Source organism: Balaenoptera acutorostrata, chromosome 8 (assembly GCF_949987535.1).
Source record: "Balaenoptera acutorostrata chromosome 8, mBalAcu1.1, whole genome shotgun sequence".
NCBI classification, from domain to species: domain Eukaryota; kingdom Metazoa; phylum Chordata; class Mammalia; order Artiodactyla; family Balaenopteridae; genus Balaenoptera; species Balaenoptera acutorostrata.
The window spans coordinates 34,808,120-34,831,653 of NC_080071.1; the positions used below are offsets into that span (position 1 = coordinate 34,808,120).

General features: G+C 35.2%; 1 protein-coding gene across 1 annotated transcript in view; it reads right to left on the minus strand.

The window, feature by feature from the left end:
• OLA1 (Obg like ATPase 1) overlaps nucleotides 1-23,534 on the minus strand; it is a 182,743-nt gene that overhangs the window by 4,581 nt on the left and 154,628 nt on the right. Inside the window, exons 8-9 of the mRNA XM_007183295.2 lie at nucleotides 2,543-2,683; nucleotides 1,752-1,848 (exon numbers count right to left, since the gene is read on the minus strand). Coding sequence (XP_007183357.1) covers nucleotides 1,752-1,848; nucleotides 2,543-2,683 — 238 coding nt within the window. The remainder of the gene's footprint in view (nucleotides 1-1,751; nucleotides 1,849-2,542; nucleotides 2,684-23,534) is intronic.

Here is a 23,534-nt window from a genome sequence, read left to right on the forward strand (position 1 = left end):
CTATTCTTCACAGTGGAAAAAAGTAAGGATTTTAAATAGCTTTCAAGTTGAATTATCAAAGGTTTCAAAAAGATAAAAAGCCTTGAAGATTTCAGCTCATCTAAAGAACATATAAAAATCAATATATAAAGGGATATTTTTAAGACATTTCCAACAAATCATACAATATATGTTCAGCAAATAATTTTAAAATCCTCATAAAATTTTAATAGAATTTTGAACACTTTACATAATACACCCTGCCTCTAACCATCATAAAGGAAAATTCAAGTTGATATAGGAAGAGAAATGTCTTATAATTATCCCATATGTTAAATTACAAGGACATACATTCCAGACACACACAACCATGGAAAGAAATTTGAGAAATAATGGTGACCTAAAGGCTGCTTAATAAAGCATGTTAAAGTGGTAAGGAGTCTGACACTATAAAGCACAGTTTTTACAATAAAAGATGTATTGGGTTAATATGGCTACTCACTGATGCTTACCTGACTAAATATCTTAGCACATTAAATCACGGATACTTACAATCAGTCTTAAGATAAACCAGCTTTCATATTTTCAAGCCCAGAATATGTTATCTTTCCTGCTGTACATACTTAAGTTTGGAAGTTTTAAGGCTTTAAAATATATAGTAAAAATAAACCCTGGCAATTTGTTTACCAACTTGGATTTGCTTTGACATTATTTTGTAAGTCTATATAAAAGGACCTTAGTTATAAGTCAATCAAACATTTTTTTACAAAGGAAAGAGGAGATCAAAGAAAAGTGAATCTCACATTCACAAAACGCATTTAACATTATGTTCAACTGACTCCATGTTCCTATCCATCTTAAATCAAAATAGATGTAACAATAAATTAAGGTAGTCAGTGAAAACAGAAATCAAAGCAGCCCTAAAATTTATCATGTAGCATACATTAAAAAAGCATAATAAAAGAATGAATAAGACACTGAGTATTTCTAAAAGTTCTGACATTATTTTTATATTCTGTAACACTATTTCGGATTACATATATTTCAAAATATTTTTCAACAGTAACTACCATATTACAATATATTTTCATTTAAAAGCAAGCCATTACAGTTCAGTTTCTATTGTCCTCTGGGAATAAATTAGTCATTCTTTCTGGTGGTAATCAGTTATACATCAATATTTAAAATACATATCACATTATTAAAGAAGATTGAATATAAAACACTGCAAAAATAAACACTACTTTTATGAATTCAAATTTAAAAAGCCATGAATTATTACACATTGAGTTTAGCTCTTTGAGCCCAACTGTGTATCTATGAAGAGCATAATGATGTCATATTGCTTTTATTGCTGAAAATGTAATCCGAGCAAAGCAAAGGAGGAAAGAACCACCCGCAACCCAAACAAACTTAGCGAATACAAAATGAAAAGCAACATCAATTTCACTGCAGACAAACCCAGTCACACAGATTAAGCAAGCACAATACTGGTGCGTCTTATCTCTGACCACAGGAGGAGGGTAGACAGATTCTACAGGATGAAGAAATTCAGACTATGTAATAGGCAGAATCAATTGTTACCTGCCTCAATCAATGCCGCTCCACTTTCACTGTTCAGCAGCTCACAAATAATTAAAGTTATCCTGGACAAAAACCTCATCTGTAATGACTAGCTAACCGCCACCATGACAAACTTCAAAGTCAGTGATATCAATCTGAATTCAATAGTGTGGAACTGGATATAGCTGATGAATAAGTATGAATCTTACCCTGATGGTCCATGCACGCACTTCATCTGGGCCTGCAGTGAAAAAGTATTCTAGTTGGAGTGCTGCAAACCCAGCCTTAATGATCTTTGGCAAAGCGCTGAAATAAAATGTAACAAATTCACTCAACATATAAGTTGATTGTGCCAGAGATCAGTACAAAGCTAAAATTATTCATTTCAAGCAGAAAATGTTAGAGATATTAGTAAATGACCATTCATCTTTTATAATGCACTTGAAGAAGTCAGAAAGCACATAACTATTCGTAAAAAATCCCTTCTAAAATTGGGTTTAATTGTACTAGTCTGAACATATCATTTTGAATTGTTTATTATAAAAAAAAAGAAAAATTTGATCTACCCATTCTATGATTATTTTCCTCCAATATCAATTATTTCCAGGACGTGGGTCATGAAAGCAAAATTATTTGATTGAAATACAATGTTTAAACAATATATTACTGTTACTCAGAAAAAATTAAGGCAACTGATTCACCCTTTCCCCTCCCCCACTGAACATGACGAAAGAGTTTTGGCGATCATTCCTTCTCAAAAATATACATAACTAATACCTATGTTATAATTAAAACACTGTACGGAGATGACAGATGACAGTTAAAAACTTAATTTAAAATAAATCTTTTCACTCTGTCTCATGGTAAAGAAAGGAGAAGATTCCCTCTTTATAATGGTAATTACTCTGTCATTTATTATTCTATCAGCGCAAGCAATTAAATTACTGCAAGGAAATAGTTGATAATAAAGTGTAGGGAAAATGAATGAATGCTAATTAACCTTTGTGTCATGTTCGCTTCCAGATACTTCTGTCTCTCCTCAGCACTCAATTCTTGCAACTTGAGTTCCAAGGCCCCACTAAAAGGAATGACCAAGGCACCTGGGTCATACTTGTCCACCCACTCTTTAATTTTTATCAACCTGTAGACAAAAAAGGGCACAACATTATCTTGTAGTGCATGCATGACTGTACCACATTCATTATTATCAAGTAGCACATACATATTCATAAGAATTGCACGGTTTTATGATGCCATCTTTTTGTGTATAGCTTTCCAAGGTCAAGGCATTAACAGGCAGCAATTGCTTCAGGTATACGCCATAATATTTTACTGTAATCTAGTTTTACTTTAACACATTATCTATAGGAACTAATACAAATATTTTAAAACTTTTTACAGTTACACTAAATTTGTTCAGCATTAACAACTGTGACCTTGAAAACCTCAATGTTATGATTTATTATTTTCCTTACTTTACAAAGTATACTTTTAAAAAGCAAAAACACAAAGTTCTATATTTACAGGAATCATATCTAAAAGCGTCAGCTAATTTCGAAGAGCTCTGACAAATAAATAATTTGTTCCACCCAGATATCTATATGCCTGGTTCAGTTCCTTCTTGTACTAACAAGACTTTACAGTTGTCACTGGTTTTGAGGGAGATTTTTGTTAATTAAAAAAAAAAAAAAAGTCCGGAAATATAGATTTACAAAAACTTAGTTGATTGTGTACACATTGTTCTTATGAATCTCACTTTTGTAGGATCATGAATAATAGAACTACAGAGGAAATAAAGTAGCTTAATAGCAAAAGGGTTTGGAAAGCCTAATCAGTTAGGAAATTGATATCTTGTGTTACCTGAAAAGACATGATTGAGTGATTTGTTTCAAAACGTGGAGTATTTTAGCCAAGTGGTAGTTAGAACATAAATGAGATAAGTGTAGTGAGTATATTAACAAGGTTCTGATCCTACCACTTTGCTAGCTTTTTATTCCTGGGCAGGTTACTAAACCTTTTCTAAGCCTCAGTTTCCTCACCTATGGAGATAATAATAGTACATATTATAATGTAGGTAAAGAACCTAGAAAAGTAAAGCGTGGCATATAGTAAACAAATATTAACAGCAGTTAGTATTGTTAATTTTTATTCTCAGATAATCATAGCATATGTGCCTAGATTCTGGAATAGAGCTTAGTATAGAATTGGATATAGATTTCATAGTTCAATATATATCATAGTCTCACATAGTTCCACTTGTCTCCCATATTTAGACCAAGGTTTTAATAACTATCATGGTAAAAAAGTGAGGAAGTTATACTTAAATAAACAATGCAAATGTCACTACAGTGGATAAGAAACACAAGAACTAAACCACAAATTCATCAACACTCACCCATCAAAGAAAATGGCAGGGATGAGAGTTATTAGAAAATTAAGAATATGGTCTACTGAGTAGAATGGGATAAAGGAATGAAAAATTCACACAATAGTTCATACATGTTTGTTATACAAGGCTAACCTATAATTTACTTATTTAATATTTATCAAGGTTTTTGATCTTCATAATATTTTTTTTCCTCTTTTGGTCACATCCTAAAAATAACGAACCAATCCCTAAAATGTATTTTGGAATAAAGTATGTATCCTTTAAAATAGGGAATCCAAACCAGCTATTTTCTTATCTAAAATTATGAAGGAAAGGTTAAAGAAAAAAGTAAAAATTTAAATTGATACTTCTGCCTATAATAACATTATGAGATTCTAACTTATTTTATAGACTTACAGTATTCAAACAAAACTGTATATTAAAATTTACCATCAATGGTTTAGTAACATACATTTATTATACAAGTCAAAATCAAATATGTAATTTAAAAAAAAGGAAAATCACATACCAAATATAGATTCAATGAAAGTAAAATAAAACAAGCCCATGTAAAAGGATAACATATATATAAAATACATTTTGTTTCATAAATATGGTCAACATAACTAATAAAACTAGAACTGTTATGAGACAACAAGATAAGAAATAATTACTTTGGCTGAAACATCAATTCAGAATAACAATAGTTTTACCCTGTCATTTTAACAGCCTTTCCTGCAGATTCCTCAGAGGGATTATTTGCATTCCTCAGGTGTTCTATTGTACAATTCAGATGAATAAAGACTTACAAATCATTCCTCTACCGCCAATGTGAGACTTTGATCTGGTGAATACACCATTGTACCTTAACTATAATTGGCAAAAAACCTGACAGTGTAGAGCATCACAAGCTTAATAACAAAGGAGAATATCTCAAAGTGTTGACAGATGATCTTCATAATGCAGAAGCAGAGCTGGTACATTTTAGCAATAAATGAGCACTGAGGTCTAAAGGTCTCTAAAGTGACTGACATCAGACCTGCTATAGCCTCACTAAAAGAAAAAGGTACCGTAGCACTCTCCGTAAAGTGAGTTAGGTCTTTGCCTGCAAGCTTCACTTTTGTGACTTTCACTGTCATAGAAAACACAGGGAAGATGAAAAGTGAGTTAGGTTCTTTGGCTGTCTGCTTTACTTTTGTTACTTTTACTATCAAACAAAAGCGAGAAATGTCCCAAAGTGATTTTTAATTACATATTTGAAATAAGCCTTGAGTAATTAAAAATATGACTTGATTTCAAGATTATAGACTGAAATACATATAATATATTTGTTAGGTCTTATGGTTACAAAAGTGTGATAATGAGGCCAAGATCACAAGTTTGAACCCCATTGGGACCAGTTACCTTTTGCAGAAAGATGTCTATTCTATTGCTACAAACCATACCCCAAACTATAGTTAGTCATCTAAAAAATGTGAGCTATTGGCACATGAGGGATATGGAAAATCAAAGTTGAGCTCAGTATCACTACTAGAAAAACAATTTCAAGTACATTCTGTCAAAGAGACTGGACAGTAATCTCCATACACAAATATTAGCAAATGTCTAAAGAAAACTATCTAATTGTTAGTAACCAAAATAATAATGATATTGTCATAGAATATCAAATTATATGAGGGGAGAAGAAACAGTAAAGACAGTACACTTCTAAAGAGTTAAACTGTAAAGACTTTCAGAGCATTCATTTTATAAATTTATATAAATAGATTATTGCACAAAGCCAGAGATTACCAATAAGGAGCCGGAGCCACACTGATTTCCCCAAAGTCTCATGAGGGACAAATGGAAAGAGGAACTGCCATTAGTTGTATTTTTCTTCCTAGTGATGATTCCACAGCAAGGAGACTAAGCAGGGACAATCAGTTTTCAGGCTAAAGGGTTATGCTTTGAGATACACTGGCAGGTTATGATCTGTTAGTGTCTTCGGACAAATGAGATCTTTAATATTAACCTAGCATTAGATTTCTAAAAGATTATGTCTCAAATTTACCTTTGGTCTTATAACCTGACCTTCTTATCCAATCTTGAAATTCCAGATTCCATAATTTGATTTTCCTAGGGTTAATTTACATGGTTTATATTTCTCTTCCCAGATATAAATTTTATCTAAAAATTATATTTGTTTCTCTTTCAATTCTACCTGTTCTTTTTGGGTAACATGTTACTCTTGTTTAATGAATTCTTATTCTCTTTCAAAATTTTTAAAAGATTAACTTAAAAGTTCCTTTCAGACTGCTCTAATTATTTCTAATTTCTTGTGTATAACTCTGTCCCCCCCACCCCCATCATATGCCATCTGCTAATGACCTCTCAAAACCATTGGCTCCTGTGTATGTGTTGTGTTGTTCTTGGATGTGTGGTCATTTGGCAGGAGCCATTTTGTTCCAAGAGAATCTGTGGTCAGCTGCTGGGTTGTTGACATAGTTTTGTGGTTGTTTCTTCTAGGGAAAGACCTATGGAAGGTCTTGGGCTCCAGATCACTTTGACGCTTAGAGTTTCTGCACTAGGTTATTGGTAATGCAAATTGACCTGCTTCTTCTTATAGTACAGTCCCAGTCTCTAGTTTCCTGAGAATAACAGTTTCTTCCCTTTTCCAGAAGGGGTGGGAGCTAGGGGGTGCAATTTTCTAGTACCTGATCATGGAAAGGACAGCTCTTTCTACGCTTTATGAGTGAGCCTTGTTCCAGCACCTGTAGCCTGGGGCCTGTGCTCTGAGTCTTATTCCTATATGGAAACTAAGGCCTCTAAGCCATATGAGCTCAGTTTTCCCTGAGGGCCATACACTGTTGAGTTCACTTTCGACTATCACTGAGTTTCCTCTTTGTTTTTGGCACCTAGAGAATCCTTTTTCTTGCTTTCAAGTCCTGCCGCGTTCTAAAAATATCACATCATCATCAATACTATCTTTCCTGGTTATTTCCTCTGGTGTTTCTATATATTAGAAACAGGAAGGGAGCCTCCTATATTGGTTGAGTCTACCCTCTTAACTGGAAGCTCTCCATACTAGAGTTAAATCCTCCATTTTATTGTGTCCTAATACAACAGCTTTCAAACTTTTTTTGACCATCACCCACAAGAAGAAATAGATTTTATACCTGATTCAAACATATGGTGCACACACACATTATTTTCATATACATATCCAAACTGAGACTGGTTTCACAAAACAATACTTACCTTTATAATGGGAATCTCAATTGTATGATGGTATCTCAATGGTATGATATTCTGCATAAAACTAAATTATTGAAACTTAAACTCCTGAAATAGTTTTCTCTAATATACTTTAATAAGAATTTTAATTTATTCTTTTCTACACTTCATGCTCATCCAGCCATTCAACTATCCCCAGCTACTCAAATTCTGATTTTCTAAAAATCCTTTAAAGATGGCTTAACTTAGCTCTAAAGCCAAGTTATATTACCATTTATGATATCTTTGTTGAACATCAGAACTCTCTCAAATCTGCTTATTCTACTTTCCAGCATCAAAGTAGATTTAAAATCTTTAAAATTGTTATATATGGTAATATTAGGTCATTATACACACCTTGTATGGTTTCCTGTGTGAATCTAGGTCTTAACTTTAAAAAAAATTATCACTGATATCTTGCTTTTGACTGAATATAAATGCTGGCAAGAGCCATATGTCAGTACTCAGAAAATGAGGCAACTTATACATCAGAGGATCCAGGGCTGGTTCGTGCAGTAACTTAACATGATTCAGTCAATGTTATTAAGGACATGATCTTTACTAAGCTAGTTCCACTCATGTTGTTCAAGGTACAGATATACCAAAAATCCAGGGGGCACTGATAATCACTAGTCTCCTCCCTTGCAGATTTACTCCCATTTCTATTAAAACCGCTCAAAGTCCCAAATAATGACTTTAAGATATCACATTTTTCTTTTCCATTTTCCAAACATGATCACTGCAAATTAATGTCGATTTGCAGTGTTCTAAAAGAAAAAAAAAAGAGTAAGGCTTGTGGAAGGTAAGGCTATCTTCTTAAAGATGACATAAACATTATTTATTAATCCAGTTATTTTACAAATGGCAACAAATAATACTAGAAACCTGCACTAAAATTAATACCACAGGGCTTCCCTGGTGGCACAGTAGTTAAGAATCCACCTGTCAATGCAGGGGACACGGGTTCGAGCCTTGGTCTGGGAAGATCCCACATGCCGCGGAGCAACTAAGCCCGTGCGCCACAACTACTGAGCCTGTGCTCTAGAGCCCTTGAGCCACAACTACTGAGCCTGTGTGCTGCAACTACTGAATCCTGTGCGCCTAGAGCCTGTACTCTGCAACAAGAGAAGCCACCGCAATGAGAAGCCCACACAAGCAACGAAGGGTAGCCCCCTCTCACCGCAACTAGAGAAAGTCCACGCGCAGGAACGAAGACCCAAAACAGCCAAAAAAATAAATCAATAAAATAAATTCTAAAAAATAATAATAAATAAATAAATTTATATAAAAAATTATCTTGCAATGAATAAACAGGAGAAAACATCAGGGTGAATCCTAATTACTTTGTGTAAATAACAGAAATCCCATTCACCAGCTGGCAACTTGTCTGAGAGTGGGCATGTGAACTAGTTCTGGTCAATAGGGCATGAGAGGAAGCCTGCTAGGGGCTTCAGGAGGATTCTGAAAGGCTCCTTTGGCTCTTAAAAAGGGAAAAGAAGAGTGTCTCTGCTGGACACTATGTCTGGATCTTACCGCTAGAATTCCAGCAGCCATACTTTGACCAAAAGAATGGATGTAGGGAAAGATGAGAAAAACCCTTGTTCTTGAAACTGTCACAGGAACACTGAATTAACCAAACCTGAAGACAAACTACCTTGGGTTTAACTATTACATGTTGGGATTGTCTTTGTTATTTGTAGCTGAAAGCATCTTGATACTGATAATGACCACATTTGGGGGTTATCTTCATTTGAGTATATGATACCAGCTCCTCTTAACTGGTCTAACTTCAATGTATTCTTTAAGAAACCAGCTCCTGTAGAGCTTTCCCTGAGCTTCCACACAGAGAGATGTTATTACCACACTCCACCCTACACTATAAATGCCTATTTTTTGGTTATCTCCTCCCACTATAATAAAAACTTCTTGAGGTCAGGGACTTGTCTTTGTTCCCTGATATATCTACAGAACTCTCCTAGCACAGCGCTGGCATATAATGGATGCAAAGTGGAAAGTGCTCTGACTAATAACTAGCTGAGGGACTACGGGCAGTATTTAAGCTCTCTTAGCTTTAGTTTACCCACCTGCAAACTGTTGAGTAGTTTTCAAACTGTTCCGGGTTCCCTATAGGAGCTCCCAAGGTGCTAGGAGGAGAAACGGTGGAGAGAGCAAGAGAGGAAGAATAGGGAGGTTCTGGACCCTCCACTTTTGCATTTTAACCAGAGCTGCGTCATTCTTATATGCTGGATTTTTGCATCAGATTTCATCAGAAGAAAGAGTTCTGTTGTTTTTAACAACTCTGAAGTTCAATGATTAAATGATCCTTTTAAGATGGAAAATTCTACCATTTTATGGCATATGCCAGAAATTGAACAAATACAAGTGCTGAAATCTTTAGGCACTTCAGATTTCTGCTTAAATGTTACTTTCCACCATATTAAAAAAGAAGCCTTTCCTTTTCCATTTCCTGTCACTCTCTATTCCCGCACGCTGACTTATTTTTCTTCATCACACATGACATATTATGTTCTTTTTTTTACAAATTAATTAATTAATTTGGCCATACCTTGCAGCATGCAGGATCTTAACTTCCCGACCAGGGATCGAACCCACGCCCCCTGCAGTGGAAATGCGGAATCTTAACCACTGGACCACCAGGGAAGTCCCATATGTTCTTAATGTTTATTATCTTCCACCCATTATTGGTAAACCCACTTACTCAGTTATTAGGGAAAGGAACTTTTTGAATATTTTGTTCACTGCAATATTTCCAGAACCACTTATGACAGTGCCTGGCACAAGCATATGCTCAATAAATGTTGGGTGGATCAATAAATAGGAAAGCTGAAAGTTAATCTAAAAGATTAGGTAATGAACACTCAGAAGTAAGTATGTACTTCCTAGCTACCTGTCTCTTCTGCCAGAGTCAACCTTTAGAAATTAGTAAGCTAACAGTAATCAAGACAGTTTGGTACTGGCACAAAAACAGAAATATAGATCAATGGAACAGGATAGAAAGCCCAGAGATAAACCCACGCACATATGGTCACCTTATCTTTGATAAAGGAGGCAAGCATATACAGTGGAGAAAAGACAGTCTCTTCAATAAGTGGTGCTGGGAAAATTGGACAGGTACATGTAAAAGTATAAAATTAGAACACTCCCTGACACCATACACAAAAATAAACTCAAAATGGATTAAAGACCTAAGTGTAAGGCCAGACACTATCAAACTCTTAGAGGAAAACATAGGCAGAACACTCTATGACATAAATCACAGCAAGATCCTTTTTGACCCACCTCCTAGAGAAATGGAAATAAAAACAAAAATAAACAAATGGGACCTAATGAAACTTAAAAGCTTTTGCACAGCAAAGGAAACCATAAACAAGACCAAAAGACAACCCTCAGAATGGGAGAAAGTATTTGCAAATGAAGCAACTGACAAAGGATTAATCGCCAAGATTTACAAGCAGCTCATGCAGCTCAATAAAAAACAAACAAACAACCCAATCCAAAAATGGGCAGAAGACCTAAACAGACATTTCTCCAAAGAAGATATACAGATTGCCAACAGACACATGAAAGAATGCTCAACATCATTAATCATTAGAGAAATGCAAATCAAAACTACAATGAGGTATCACCTCACACCGGTCAGAATGGCCATCATCAAAAAATCTAGAAACAATAAATGCTGGAGAGGGTGTGGAGAAAAGGGAACACTCTTGCACTGTTGGTGGGAATGTAAATTGATACAGCCACTATGGAGAACAGTATGGAGGTTCCTTAAAAAACTAAAAATAGAACTACCATACGACCCAGCAATCCCACTACTGGGCATATACCCTGAGAAAACCATAATTCAAAAAGAGTCATGTACCAAAATGTTCATTGCAGCTCTATTTACAATAGCCAGGACATGGAAGCAACCTAAGTGTCCATCATCGGATGAATGGATAAAGATGTGGCACATATATATAATGGAATATTACTCAGCCATAAATGAAAAAGAAATGAAATGGAGGTATTTGTAATGAGGTGGATGGAGTTAGAGTCTGTCATACAGAGTGAAGTAAGTCAGAAAGAGAAAAACAAATACAGTATGCTAATACATATATATGGAATCTAAGAAAAAAAAAAAAAAAGGTCATGAAGAACCTAGTGGCAAGATGGCAATAAAGACACAGACCTACTAGAGAATGGACTTGAGGATATGGGGAGGGGGAGGGGTGAGACGTGACAGGGTGAGAGAGTGGCATGGACATATATACACTACCAAATGTAAAACAGATAGCTAGTGGGAAGCAGTCGCATAGCACAGGGAGATCAGCTCGGTGCTTTGTGACCACCTAGAGGGGTGGGATAGGGAGGGTGGGAGGGAGGGAGATGCAAGAGGGAAGAGATATGGGAACATATGTATATGTATAACTGATTCACTTTGTTATAAAGCAGAAACTAACACACCATTGTAAAGCAATTATACTTCAATAAAGATGTTTAAAAAAAAAAAAGAGAAATTAGTAAGCTATAGTTGACTTGACCATTGGAGGTATGCACATTTACTAGAATGGTGAAGTGAAAAATTATACCAACATTAGGTGAAGTACACCTAATTCAGGTAAGGCTCTACAAAGAAAAACTCATAGTATGGTGGGATTATTTTCATTCCCAAGGTAAAATCTGTGGCTTGATCTACTGTAATTCAAGTCAGAACCATCAAGGTTCTCTGAGAATGTACCAAAACGAGCACCTTAAACTTCAAAATGTTCCCTGCATCTCAGGCTTCTTACCTCTTGCAAGGCTACCAGGTTAGGATTTGCATTCATACTAAGTGGTCCCAAGCAGGGTACATTTTTTGATACTTTAGAGCAGTGTTTCTCAAAATATAGTTTCTAGACCACCTGTGAATCTAAGGACTCTACCAAAAAACCTAGATTTATGATCGCTAGAAGTGGGATTTGCACCTAACCCTTACAACACTCTGCACTTTGATGTCTGAGAGCCATTATTTGTGAATCTCTGCCATTTCTTTGCAATTTGATATTCTAATCTTAAATGTTACACATAGAAATATTCTGTAACAATAGTTGTCATGAGGTATAAATCAATATTTGTAGCTTGAGACTATGAAACTCTGTTAGCTACAAGAAAACTTCCCAACTATATTATGATCCTATAGATGAGATTTAATTACTTCTGGCCATAGTGCCCCAGGATAAACTATCTTTTCTTCCACTTTTGTGCAAAGGTTGATTCAATCTATAATCAAAACATAAATATATAGGGAGAGCCGCAAATCTTGATTTAACTATCACAGATACAAATTTTTTAATGTAGATGGTATCAGAAATGGGACTACCATACCCAGACTACTTATGAAGATGAAGAAAGTCAAAAAGACTATCTTTGACAGATTGGGAAAGATAGAGGAGAAGATCCTTGGAATAAGAGAACATGTGTATATGTGGGGGGAGAGAGAGAGAGCATGTGTGACAACACATGTCATCGCGGTAGTGTGCCAAAGAAATACAGTATCATAAAGATGATGAAAACTTTAGAATCCAGTCTTTTTTGAGACTGGCCTAAATTTATGAAGGGCTTATAGATGATAAATAAAACTAAACTGAGATAGGAATATATTTAACAAAAGAAGTATACTTGTAACAAAAACTACAAAGCATCATTGATAGAAATTAAATACCAAAGTAAATGGAAAGACATCCGTGTTCATGGATTAGAAGACCTAACATTGTTAATAATTCATCTACAGAGTCAATGCAATCTATCAAAATTCCAGCTGCCTTTTGTGCAGAAATTGACATGCCCATCGTAAAATTCATATGAAAAATGAAAGAACCCACAATAGCCAAAACAATCTTGGAAAAGAACAAAATCAAAGGTCTCACCCTTCCATATTTCAAAACTTACTATAAAACTAGAGTAATCAAGGCTATGTGGCACTGGCAAAAGACTAGACATATAGACTAATGCAATAGACTTGAGAGTTAAGAAATACACCCATACGGCTAGATCAACTGATTTTTTTTTAAATTTTGTAATTGTGGTTAAAAATAACATAAAATTTACCATCTTAACCATTTTTAAATGTACCACTCAGTAGTGTTGACTATATTCGCTGTTCTATAACGGATCTCCAGAACCTTTTTATCTTACAAAACAGAAATTTTATATCCACTGAATTTTATATCCACTGTTTTCTACAACCCCACCCACTCCACCCCACCTCCAGCCCCTGTAAACCATCATTGTGCTTTGTTTTTATGAGTGTGCCTACTTTAGACACCTCTTATAAGTAGAATCATACAGTTTTTGTCTTTTTTTGTGATTGGCTTATTTTACTTCACAATGTCCTCAAGTTTCATCCATGTTATAGCAGATGACAGGACTTCCTTCTTTTTTTAAAGGCCAAATAATGTTCCATTGGATGTACATACCACATTTTGTTTATCCATTCATTCACTGATGGACATTTCTTTGGAGAAATGTTTATTCAAGTTCTTTGTCTATTTTTTAATTGTGTTATTTGGGTTTTTTGTTGTTGAGTTTATGATATGGTCAATTGATTTTTTTTAATTAATTAATTTATTTTTATTTTTGGCTGTGTTGGCTCTTCGTTTCTGTGCAAGTGCTTTCTCTAATTGTGGCAAGCGGGGGCCACTCTTCATCGCGGTGCGCGGGCCTCTCACTATCGCGGCCTCTCTTGTTGCGGAGCACAGGCTCCAGACACGCAGGCTCAGTAGTTGTGGCTCACGGGCCTAGTTGCTCCGCAGCATGTGGGATCTTCCCAGACCAGGGCTCGAACCCGTGTCCCCTGCATTGGCAGGCAGATTCTCAACCACTGCGCCACCAGGGAAGCCCATGGTCAATTGATTTTTGACAAGGGTACCAAAACAATTCAATGGGGAAATAACAGTTAACAAATGGGGCTTAGACAAGTGAATATCCACAAACAAAAGTTAAAATGGACCAAAGACCTAAATGTAAGAGTTAAAACTATAAAACTCCTAGAAGAAAGCAGGTGGAAATCTTCACGACCTTGGATTAGGCAATAGTCTGTTAGATATGACACTCAAAGCACAAACAACCAAAGAAAACACAAACTTTATCAAAATTAAAAATTTTGTGCACTAAAAGAGATTATCAAGACAGTGAAACGACAATCCATAGAATGGGGGGAAAAATGTTTGGAAATCATACATCTGATAAGGGCCAAGTAGAGAGACTACATAAAAAAATTCAATAACAAGACATGTAACAAGGATTTACTGTATAGTATAGGAAACTATATTAAATATCTTATAATAACCTACAATGGAAAATAATCTGAAAAAATATATATGTAACTAAATTACTTTGCTGTATACCTAAAACTAACACAAGATTGTAAATCAACTACACTTCAATAAAAAACACCACACAATAATAATTAAAACTTACAACTCAATAATAAAAAGGCAGAAACCCAATTTTAAATGGGCAAAGGATTTGAACAGACATTTTTCCCAAGGAGATACACAAATGGCCAACACTTAAGATGTTCAGTATCACTAATCATCAGAGAAATGCGAATCAAAACCACAATGAAATAGCATTCTACACCCACTAGGATGGGTAAAATTAAAAAGATGGACAGTAAGTGGTATATCCATACAATGGAAAGTAATTCAGTCATAAAAAGAAATCAAGTACTGATACATGCTACAATATAGATGAACTTTGAAAAACATTATACTACGTAAAAGAAGCCACACACAAAAGGCTACATATTGTATGATTCAATTTATATGAAATATCCTCAATGGGCAAATCCAAAGAGACAGAAAGTAGATTAGTGGTTGCCAGGGGCTAGGTGGGGGAGGCAATGGAGAGTGACTGCTAGTGGACAAAGGGTTTCTTTCTGGGGTGATGAAAATGTTTTAGATCTAGTGGTGATGGTGGCACATTGTGGATATACTAAAACCTACTTTAAAAGGGAGAATTTTGTGTATATTAATTATCTGAAAAATAAAAAACCCAAAGCTGAGCTGAGAATATAAAGATAAAAAACAAAAGTGCGAATATTCTGCACACTATGATCCTATAATGTCTAACCTTCCTGCAGAGATAGAAAGGATCAACAGAAAAGCAGAGATTTTGGAGTAAAGCAAGTACTAATTCAAATGCCAGCTTAATCACATACCAGCTATAAGATTCTGGGAAAGCCATTTAAGCTTCCTGAACCTCAGTTTAATCATGAATAACACAAATAATATATCCTCACAGGTTGATGTATTAAAGTGCCTAGAAAAAAGGAGGCCTTCAAAGGCTAGCCCCCAAACTTAGCTGTTTCCTATCAGTGAGTGGGGTCATTCTCAACAGTTACTGTAGAATTAAAGTAACTGGAAAGAATGCAAGCACAATGATTGCAAATATATGTAGTAAATAACTATGTGTACTGATAAGCATTATATTAAACCTTGGGCAAGCAACTCTGAAAAAGGGGGTGTAAGGGATGGGGGAGGAAAAACAGACAAATGCATAGTTTAAAAAGAGCATGATAAGCATTGTGATAGGGGAAGTAATGTGCCACAGGCATGACAAAGAGGAGGGGATGCATAATCTCAATAAAGGAAGAATTTGGCCTCATTAAAATCAAGAATTTTTACAAAAAGAAACCAATACATTTAATGGTCTTTTCAGTTATATAACTTTTTTTAAAAAATAGGAAAAGCAGAAAAGGAAAGGGGCTTTTGTTCATGACAGAGCTGGGATTTTGTGGGCCAGTAAGAAAGTAAGAAACACCCAAGGGAAAGATAAGTATGGGTATGTATGTCAGAATCAATCTGCACAGACCTCCTTTCCCATATGGATTCTTCTTCCTGAAGTTGTTCTTAATTCAGCCTCTGGAGGGTGCTTCCATATTCTAACAAAGAAGTCCATTCCCTCATGATCCCGTTTATCCAAATCCTCTATTTACCATGTGGGATACATGTGTATTTCATAAAGGAGCAACCCAGAAGGATACAAAACCCAAGGCAAATAGTCATTGTAAAAAAAGGAAAGTCACTCTTTCTGTATCTTTGGAGAACAATGATTTGGGGACAGTAAAGCAAGAAGCACTAAAAAAGAGAAGAGCTCTTAATGCAAACTTCAGTAGTTGCAAATAGATACATGGAACTATTCTTATTAACAGACATTTTCACAGATGCTAAATGGAACCATGTTAGATGAGAAATGAAATGTCTTTTCCCTGTCAGTGGTAAGTAATCTGTAGCAAAACTTCCAGCTGCTTCTGAAAGAAGACTTACTCTCTGTTACAGGAATATTTATTTTGACATAATTTGGTATGCATAGTCTTATACAAAGTGCCAATTGGCTTAGTGGAATATTTTTATACAAGAAAAGGGATAACTAGGAAATGAGGGAGTAGAATCACAGCTAGCAAAATTTGTAGTTGGTTTCATAGCTTGTAGTTTGTCCTAGCAAGTAATACGTCAGAGTCCATTATTTTACTGAAAAGACATTGTATGCAAAATGAACTTTTGTAAATAAAATACAAAAGTTAATTTATTTTAATGAAAGGAATCCTATAATTAAAGGATTCCCACACATAATCCCTTTGCAAAGGGAGGCAGTATAGAATATGATTACAGAGTACTGCAGCCAGAGAGAGGAAGTATCCTAGCCGTGTCATGGAACCTTTCTAAGGTCTCAGTTTTCTCATCAATAAATGGAGGTAATAATAGCATCTACATCAGAGCGTTGCTGTAAAGATTAAATAAGAAAGTTCATGTAATATGCTTAGCATAGTATCTGACACAAGGTAAGTGCTCAACATTTATTATTTATAAAGTGAAGAATGGCTTTGCCTTTTTTGAATACCTCAATGTTCAGAACAAAATTTCTTAAACAGAAGTGTGTTGTACATTTATCTGTGATCTGGCTATTAATCAAATTTATCTGAGAAGGCAGGTCTAAACACTAACCACTTCAAACTTTATTTAAAGGGATGTCTTTTCTTTCTTACTTTCTCCTTAAATTGCCCTGCCTGCTGTATAGGAAAACGGCAAGTTTTGCTACTCATTAAAATCACTGCTGAGTGATATTCTGGCAGTTTCTAAGAAGGGCAAAAAATTACCTAGGGATGCAAATATATAAAAAATAGATTTGAAGTGAACCAGTAGGAAGTATATTTGACTTTGCTATAATTTCTAAACCAATATGAATCAAAGGAGTCAGTCTAGGAACCACTTGTTACTTGCCTCTGAGTACGAAAAGCAGCTTCTCACTTCCTGTTCCCTGGCCATATTGGGAGACACAAAATTAATAAAACCTTTATTCCTTTGTTCCCATTCTTAGTTCAAAGGTTTCTCTCTACTGCCTTCACTCATTGCCTGCTACACTTATCTACTGTTTTAAATAAATTCACTTGAAAAGAAATTGCCAAAAGTAATTTTATTAATGACATATTACAGTTAAAGTATATTCTTGAGTGGTTTCTCTTACTTTACAATAAAATTTCTGCTCTTAGAATACATCAAAATAATAATTGTAAGTGAGAAATCAAATGCTATGCAACTGACTTAAGCCCATGTTTAATTCTGTTCCTAGTGGAGATACATCTTTTCTCTAATAATTAGTCTAACAGTTATTAAAGGTACCCTATCTTTACACTGTAATCAAAGAAATAAAAATTAAAATAATATACCACTTTTTATCTGTCAAATTAGTAAAGATTAAAGCAAGAATAACACCCAGTGTTGGCTGGGGTTAAGGAAAAATGTACTTTCTTGGATGGCTACAAGGATGTTCATTGTAGTTTACTCACCAGAAGAAAAAAAAAAAAAAAAAAAGTCAAATAACCTCAATAGAAAACACTGGGGCATCTGGATAATCGAAAAGGGTTAATATCCAAATTATATAAAGGAATCATACAACTCAATATCAAAAACCAAACAATCTGATTTTAAAATGGGCAGATAACCTGAATAGACACTTCTCCAAAGAAAAAATACAAAAGGCTAATAGACACTTGAAATGACGTCCAATATCACTAATCATCAGGGAAATGCAAATCAAAACCACAATGACGTATCACCTCATATCTACCAGAATGGTTATCATCAGAAAGACAACAAATAACAAGTGTTGGTGAGGATGTAGAGAAAAGGGAATACTTGTGCACTGCTGGTGGGAATGTAGATTGGTGCAGCCACTACGGAAAAAGTATGAAGGTTTCTCAAAAAATTAAAAATAGAACTACCCTATGATCCAGTAATTCTGCTTCTAGGTATTTACCTGAAGAAAACAAAAACACTAATTAGAAAAGATATATGCACCCCTATGTTCACTGTAGCATTATTTACAATAGCCAAGATATGGCAGTAACCTGTGTCCATTGATAGATGAATGGATAAAGAACACACACGTGTGCGTGTGTGCACATGCACGCACACACACACACAATGGAATACTACTCAGTCATTAAAAATGAAATTTTGCCATTTGTGACAAGGTGGATGGACCTAGAAGGTATTATTATTCTAAGTGAAATAAGTCAGTCAGAGAAAGACAAATTCCTATGATCTCACTTATATGTGGAATCTAAAAAACAAAACAAAATGAAAACAGACTCACAGAGAACAAACTGGTGGTTACTGGAGGTTGGGTAAAATAGGTCAAAGGGATTAAGAGGTACAAACTTCCAGTTATAAAATACATATGTCATGGGCATGTAATATACAGCATAGGGAATATTTAATAATACTATAATAATTTTATACGGTGACAAACGGTTACTAGACTTACGGTGACCATCTCATAATGTATTTGACTGCCAAGTCACTATGCTGTACAGTGAAACTAACATAATATTGTATGTCACTATAGTTTGCTTTAAGAAATAAAATATAGCACATCGATACAATAGCGTATCACACAGTAATTAGAAAAACTGTTATAAAATATGTGCAAAAACATTCATGGTGTGTTAAAACTATTTACTCACACAAGAGGTATTTATTAAATATTTACTAGGTGCTAGCAAAGTGCTGGGTTGGTAGGAATAAATGAGATAAACATTGTCATAGTCTTCACAGAGCTTATCATGTCAGCATGTTATCTCTTTAGGTATTTTAATGTATATTTGGATACACCTGATAGGGAACAAGAAGCTATTGGTGGCTTTTTTAAAAATTATTTTTTTGTTGCAGTATAATTAACAAAAAATAAAACGTACAGATCTTGGGACTTCCCTGGTGGTCCAGTGGTAAAGAATCTGCCTTCCAGTGCAGGGGGCACATGTTTGATCCCTGGTCAGGGAACTAAGATCCCACATGCCATGGGGCAACTAAGCCCCCACGCCACAACTACTGAGCTTGCACGCCTCAACTAAGAGAGCCTGCGTGCTGCAAACTACAGAGCCCACGCGCCCTGGAGCCTGCGTGCCACAACTAGAGAGAAGCCCATGTGCTGCAACAAAGAGCCCACACACCACAACTAAGACCAGACACAGCCAAAAATAAATAAATAAAATAATCAATCTTTAAAAAAAGTATAGATCTTGTACGTTTCAATGAATTTTGAGAATGTTATATACACATGTAACCACCACCCCAAAACAGAGAACATTTCCATGTCCCCAGAAAGTTCCCTTATGACCTTTCCCAGTCAATCCACACTGCCTCTCCATGTTGCTGTGTATTTTATTGGTGAGGTATATGATTCCCATCACATAAATATGCCACAATTTATTTATCCATTTTTCTACTAATGTGAGTTGCTCCTAGTTTTGGGCCATTATGAATAAAGCTGCTATTATTACTTTGTGTAAGAAAACATTTATAAGCTATGAACATATGTTTTCATTTCTTTTAGATAAATTCTAAAAGTTGGAATTACTGGGTCAGAGGATAAATGTATACTTGAAATAAACTGCCAATTTTCCAAGGTGATACAACAATTCCTGCTCCCCTTTCCTTGTCCACTTTTGGTGCTGTTATAGTTATTTTGATTTTAGCTGTTTTAGTGATTGTGAAATCATCTCACTGTGGTTTTAAACTGTCTTTCCCTGATGACTTAAAGATGCTGAGTACATTTTCGTGTTTATTCATGTATCTTCTTTTGTGAAATGTATGTCTAAGTCTTTTGCCCGTTCTTAGAATTGGGTTATTAGTCTTTATATTATTTATTTGTAGAAATTTAAAAATATATTCTGGATATAAGTCCTTGGTCAGATACATGTATAGTGAATATATTTTTCCAGTCTGTGGCTAATCTGTTCATTTTCTTAACAGTATTTTTTGGTGAACAGAAGCTATTCATTATAATGAAATCCAATTTTTTCTTTTATATTAGTATTTTTTCTATTTCATCCGAGGGATCTTTGCCTATCCCAAGTTGTAAAGATATTCTCCTACGTTTCAATGAAGGATCATGGATTGAGAAAATGTCAGCGTGAATATGTTTAAAGCAAATCAGAATGCCATGCATAGGAAAACAACCTACAAAGTCAAGGATGATAAGCTGGGAGGCTGTTAACCAACTTAAAAATGAAGTGATAAAGTTTTGGTCTGGGTTGATAAGCAGTGTCATGGAAGAGGAAGGAATGAGTAAGGGCCAGATTTAGAAGAAAAAAGATGGAACTTAGTGATTAACTGAATAAGATATATGAAAGGACATGTTAAAATGATTTGAAGAGATGAGCTTAAAAGATTCAAAGAGTACCAGTGCTACTAACAAGGATAAAAAAGTTTGAAAGTAGTTCCTACTGTGGATGTATTGTAGGAAAAAATAAGGAGTTTAGTTTTGTACATATTAAGCTTCATAATGATAATGGAATAGCCAAATGGAGATTTCTTGTTGACGTTCTGGAATAATGAAACTTGAAAAGGGCTAAGAGGAAAAAGTAAGGCTATGGATTTGCAAATCATTAGCAGAGGGCAGCGCATCTCAAAGTGACATCCGTGCACCAGAAGCACCAGCAGCACCCAGGAACTTGTTGGACTTGACAATTCTCAGGCCGCATCCCAGACCTAATGAATCAGAAACTCTGGCAGTAAAGGCAGCAATCTGTGTTTTAATAAACCCTCCAGTGGATTCTGGTGCACACTAAACTTTGAGAACCACTAGCATATATCTAGGTTAGAGTTGAAGGCATGAGCATAGAGGGCAAGTGAAAAACGTTAACAAGAATCACTCAATTACTAATTGCTAGGGAAGAGCCATGACAGGCAGAGAGAAAATCAGTAAAGGAAAGATATTAGAAGTGGAAGGCTGTCTGTCACCCAAAAGCCAAGCAAGAGAATGTCATGAAGTTTCTAAGCACAGTTTATTCAGAAAGAGACAGAGACAGAAAGAAAAACTGGAGCCTTCTTCCATCTATTATATACCTCTTCTTCCCCACCCTGCCTCCCAATGGGGTCATGTTGTCTAGTTTTCCTTTAAATAAGGAAAATCTGCAAACAATGTAACGCAGAAAATACAACTGTACAACTCCATTTCTTTTAAAAGAAAAGGAGAAAATGACAGGCATCTTATATATGTAATTTCATTTAATACTTATATAACTCTTTCCAGAGGAAGGAGAGAATGGGCTGTAGTGTGTAAGGCAAGTGGGGTCAAAATAAGCTGTTGTTCTAAAGATTGGAGAAATGACAGCATGCCTATATGCTGATGCGAAACATCCACTCGGAAAGGAAAAACTGATGATGCAGGAGACAGAGGAGGAACTACTTCAGTAGGTGAGTGGGGATATATAATCACGTGCACAATTGAAAGGTTGTCTTTGGCTAAGTGCATAGAACAGGGGTCAGCAAATCATTGCACATTTTTGTATGGCCCACAAGCTGAGAAGGGTTTTTACATTTAAAAATAATTTCTAAAAAAAACAACAACAAAAAAGGAAGATTATTTTGTGACAGTAAAATTATATGAAATTCAAATGTAAGTGTCCATAAATGAAATTTTATTGGCACGTGCCATGCCCATTTGTTTACATACTGTCTACAGCTGCCTTTGCAGTACAACAGCAAAGGTGAGTAGATGTAACAGAGACTGTGTGGTCCTCAAAGCCAAAAATATTTACTTTCTGACCCATTATGGAAATCATCCGCTGCCACCTGGCATAGACATCCATCTACCTGTGCTCTAAATCTTTGATGTATCTAACCAGAATAGACAGACTTCAAGTGATCTACATATTTCTATTAATGAAGGCTAAAAGTCACAGTTGAAACATAAAGGAATAAAGCCAGCTGATTTCATCCAGCCAGCCATTCAACCAATCACAAAGTTTACTGAGTCTGGTGCCAAGCACTGGAGATATAAAATGAACAAAACAGGCATGATCCTCATTTTCATGGAATGTAAATTCTTATGGGACAGAAAGAGAAACAAATAAGTGAGATTATATAACTTATGCTAAGTGCTCAGAAGCAAATACACACGATGCTTTGAACAAAAGGGAGTCTGGGGATTACTCTAGACAGGGTAGTCAGGGAAGGGGTTTCTGAGGAGGAGAGAGGAGCCAACCACGGTGGGGAAAAGGGGTGTGGCGAACAGGAGGAGCAGACAGTTAAATGTTCTTAGATTTCCAGACACAGAAACATGCCAGGATGGAGAAATTTATACATTATGAGTAGCACATGCATGGAACACTTTCCCTGATAAATTTTCCAATGGTATTTTTACTACAAAGTACACACAGAGTACTTATATAATGGGTTCAAATGGTTTGGGAACAAAATACAGATTAAAAAAAAGAAACAACAACAACACTGTATAATTACTTAATTACCCGAGAGATAGGAATGGGTCCAGAAAGCCATTTCTGCTTATCAGGTATATAGAGTAACAGTCTTTTTTTTTAAATGGGGAGAAACATTCCACTCAATGTAAGTTTTATAGGATACTGGCAAATGCAAACGTACCAAAGAAAGTATAAATGGTAGGCAATTCTTAATTGCTTAAAATAAAATTAAACTTTTCCTACTACATCACAACAAATATCAAAAATGATCATAAAAGGACAAACAATACTAGAAACCACAGAACGTGCTTCAGCTGTAATTTATACATAGCTAATGCAGTATAACATACCAGTTGAAGCTTGACAAATGATAAGCTATGGACTTTGGGAAAGAGTTAGTGTCACTTGGTGCTTAATTCTAAATTTCTTATTTGGCATATACCAAGTTAACTATTTAAAATACAACCTGTCCATTTTGTGGGTTGGTTATGTAGTTTGTTCCATGTTAAAATAATCAATTCTTTCATTTTCTTGTTTTTCAGGCACAAATAACTTTCTACTTAAAATTTAAGCAGGTTGAGTGAGTACAAAATAAAATGTTCAGTAATCTTTTAGATATTT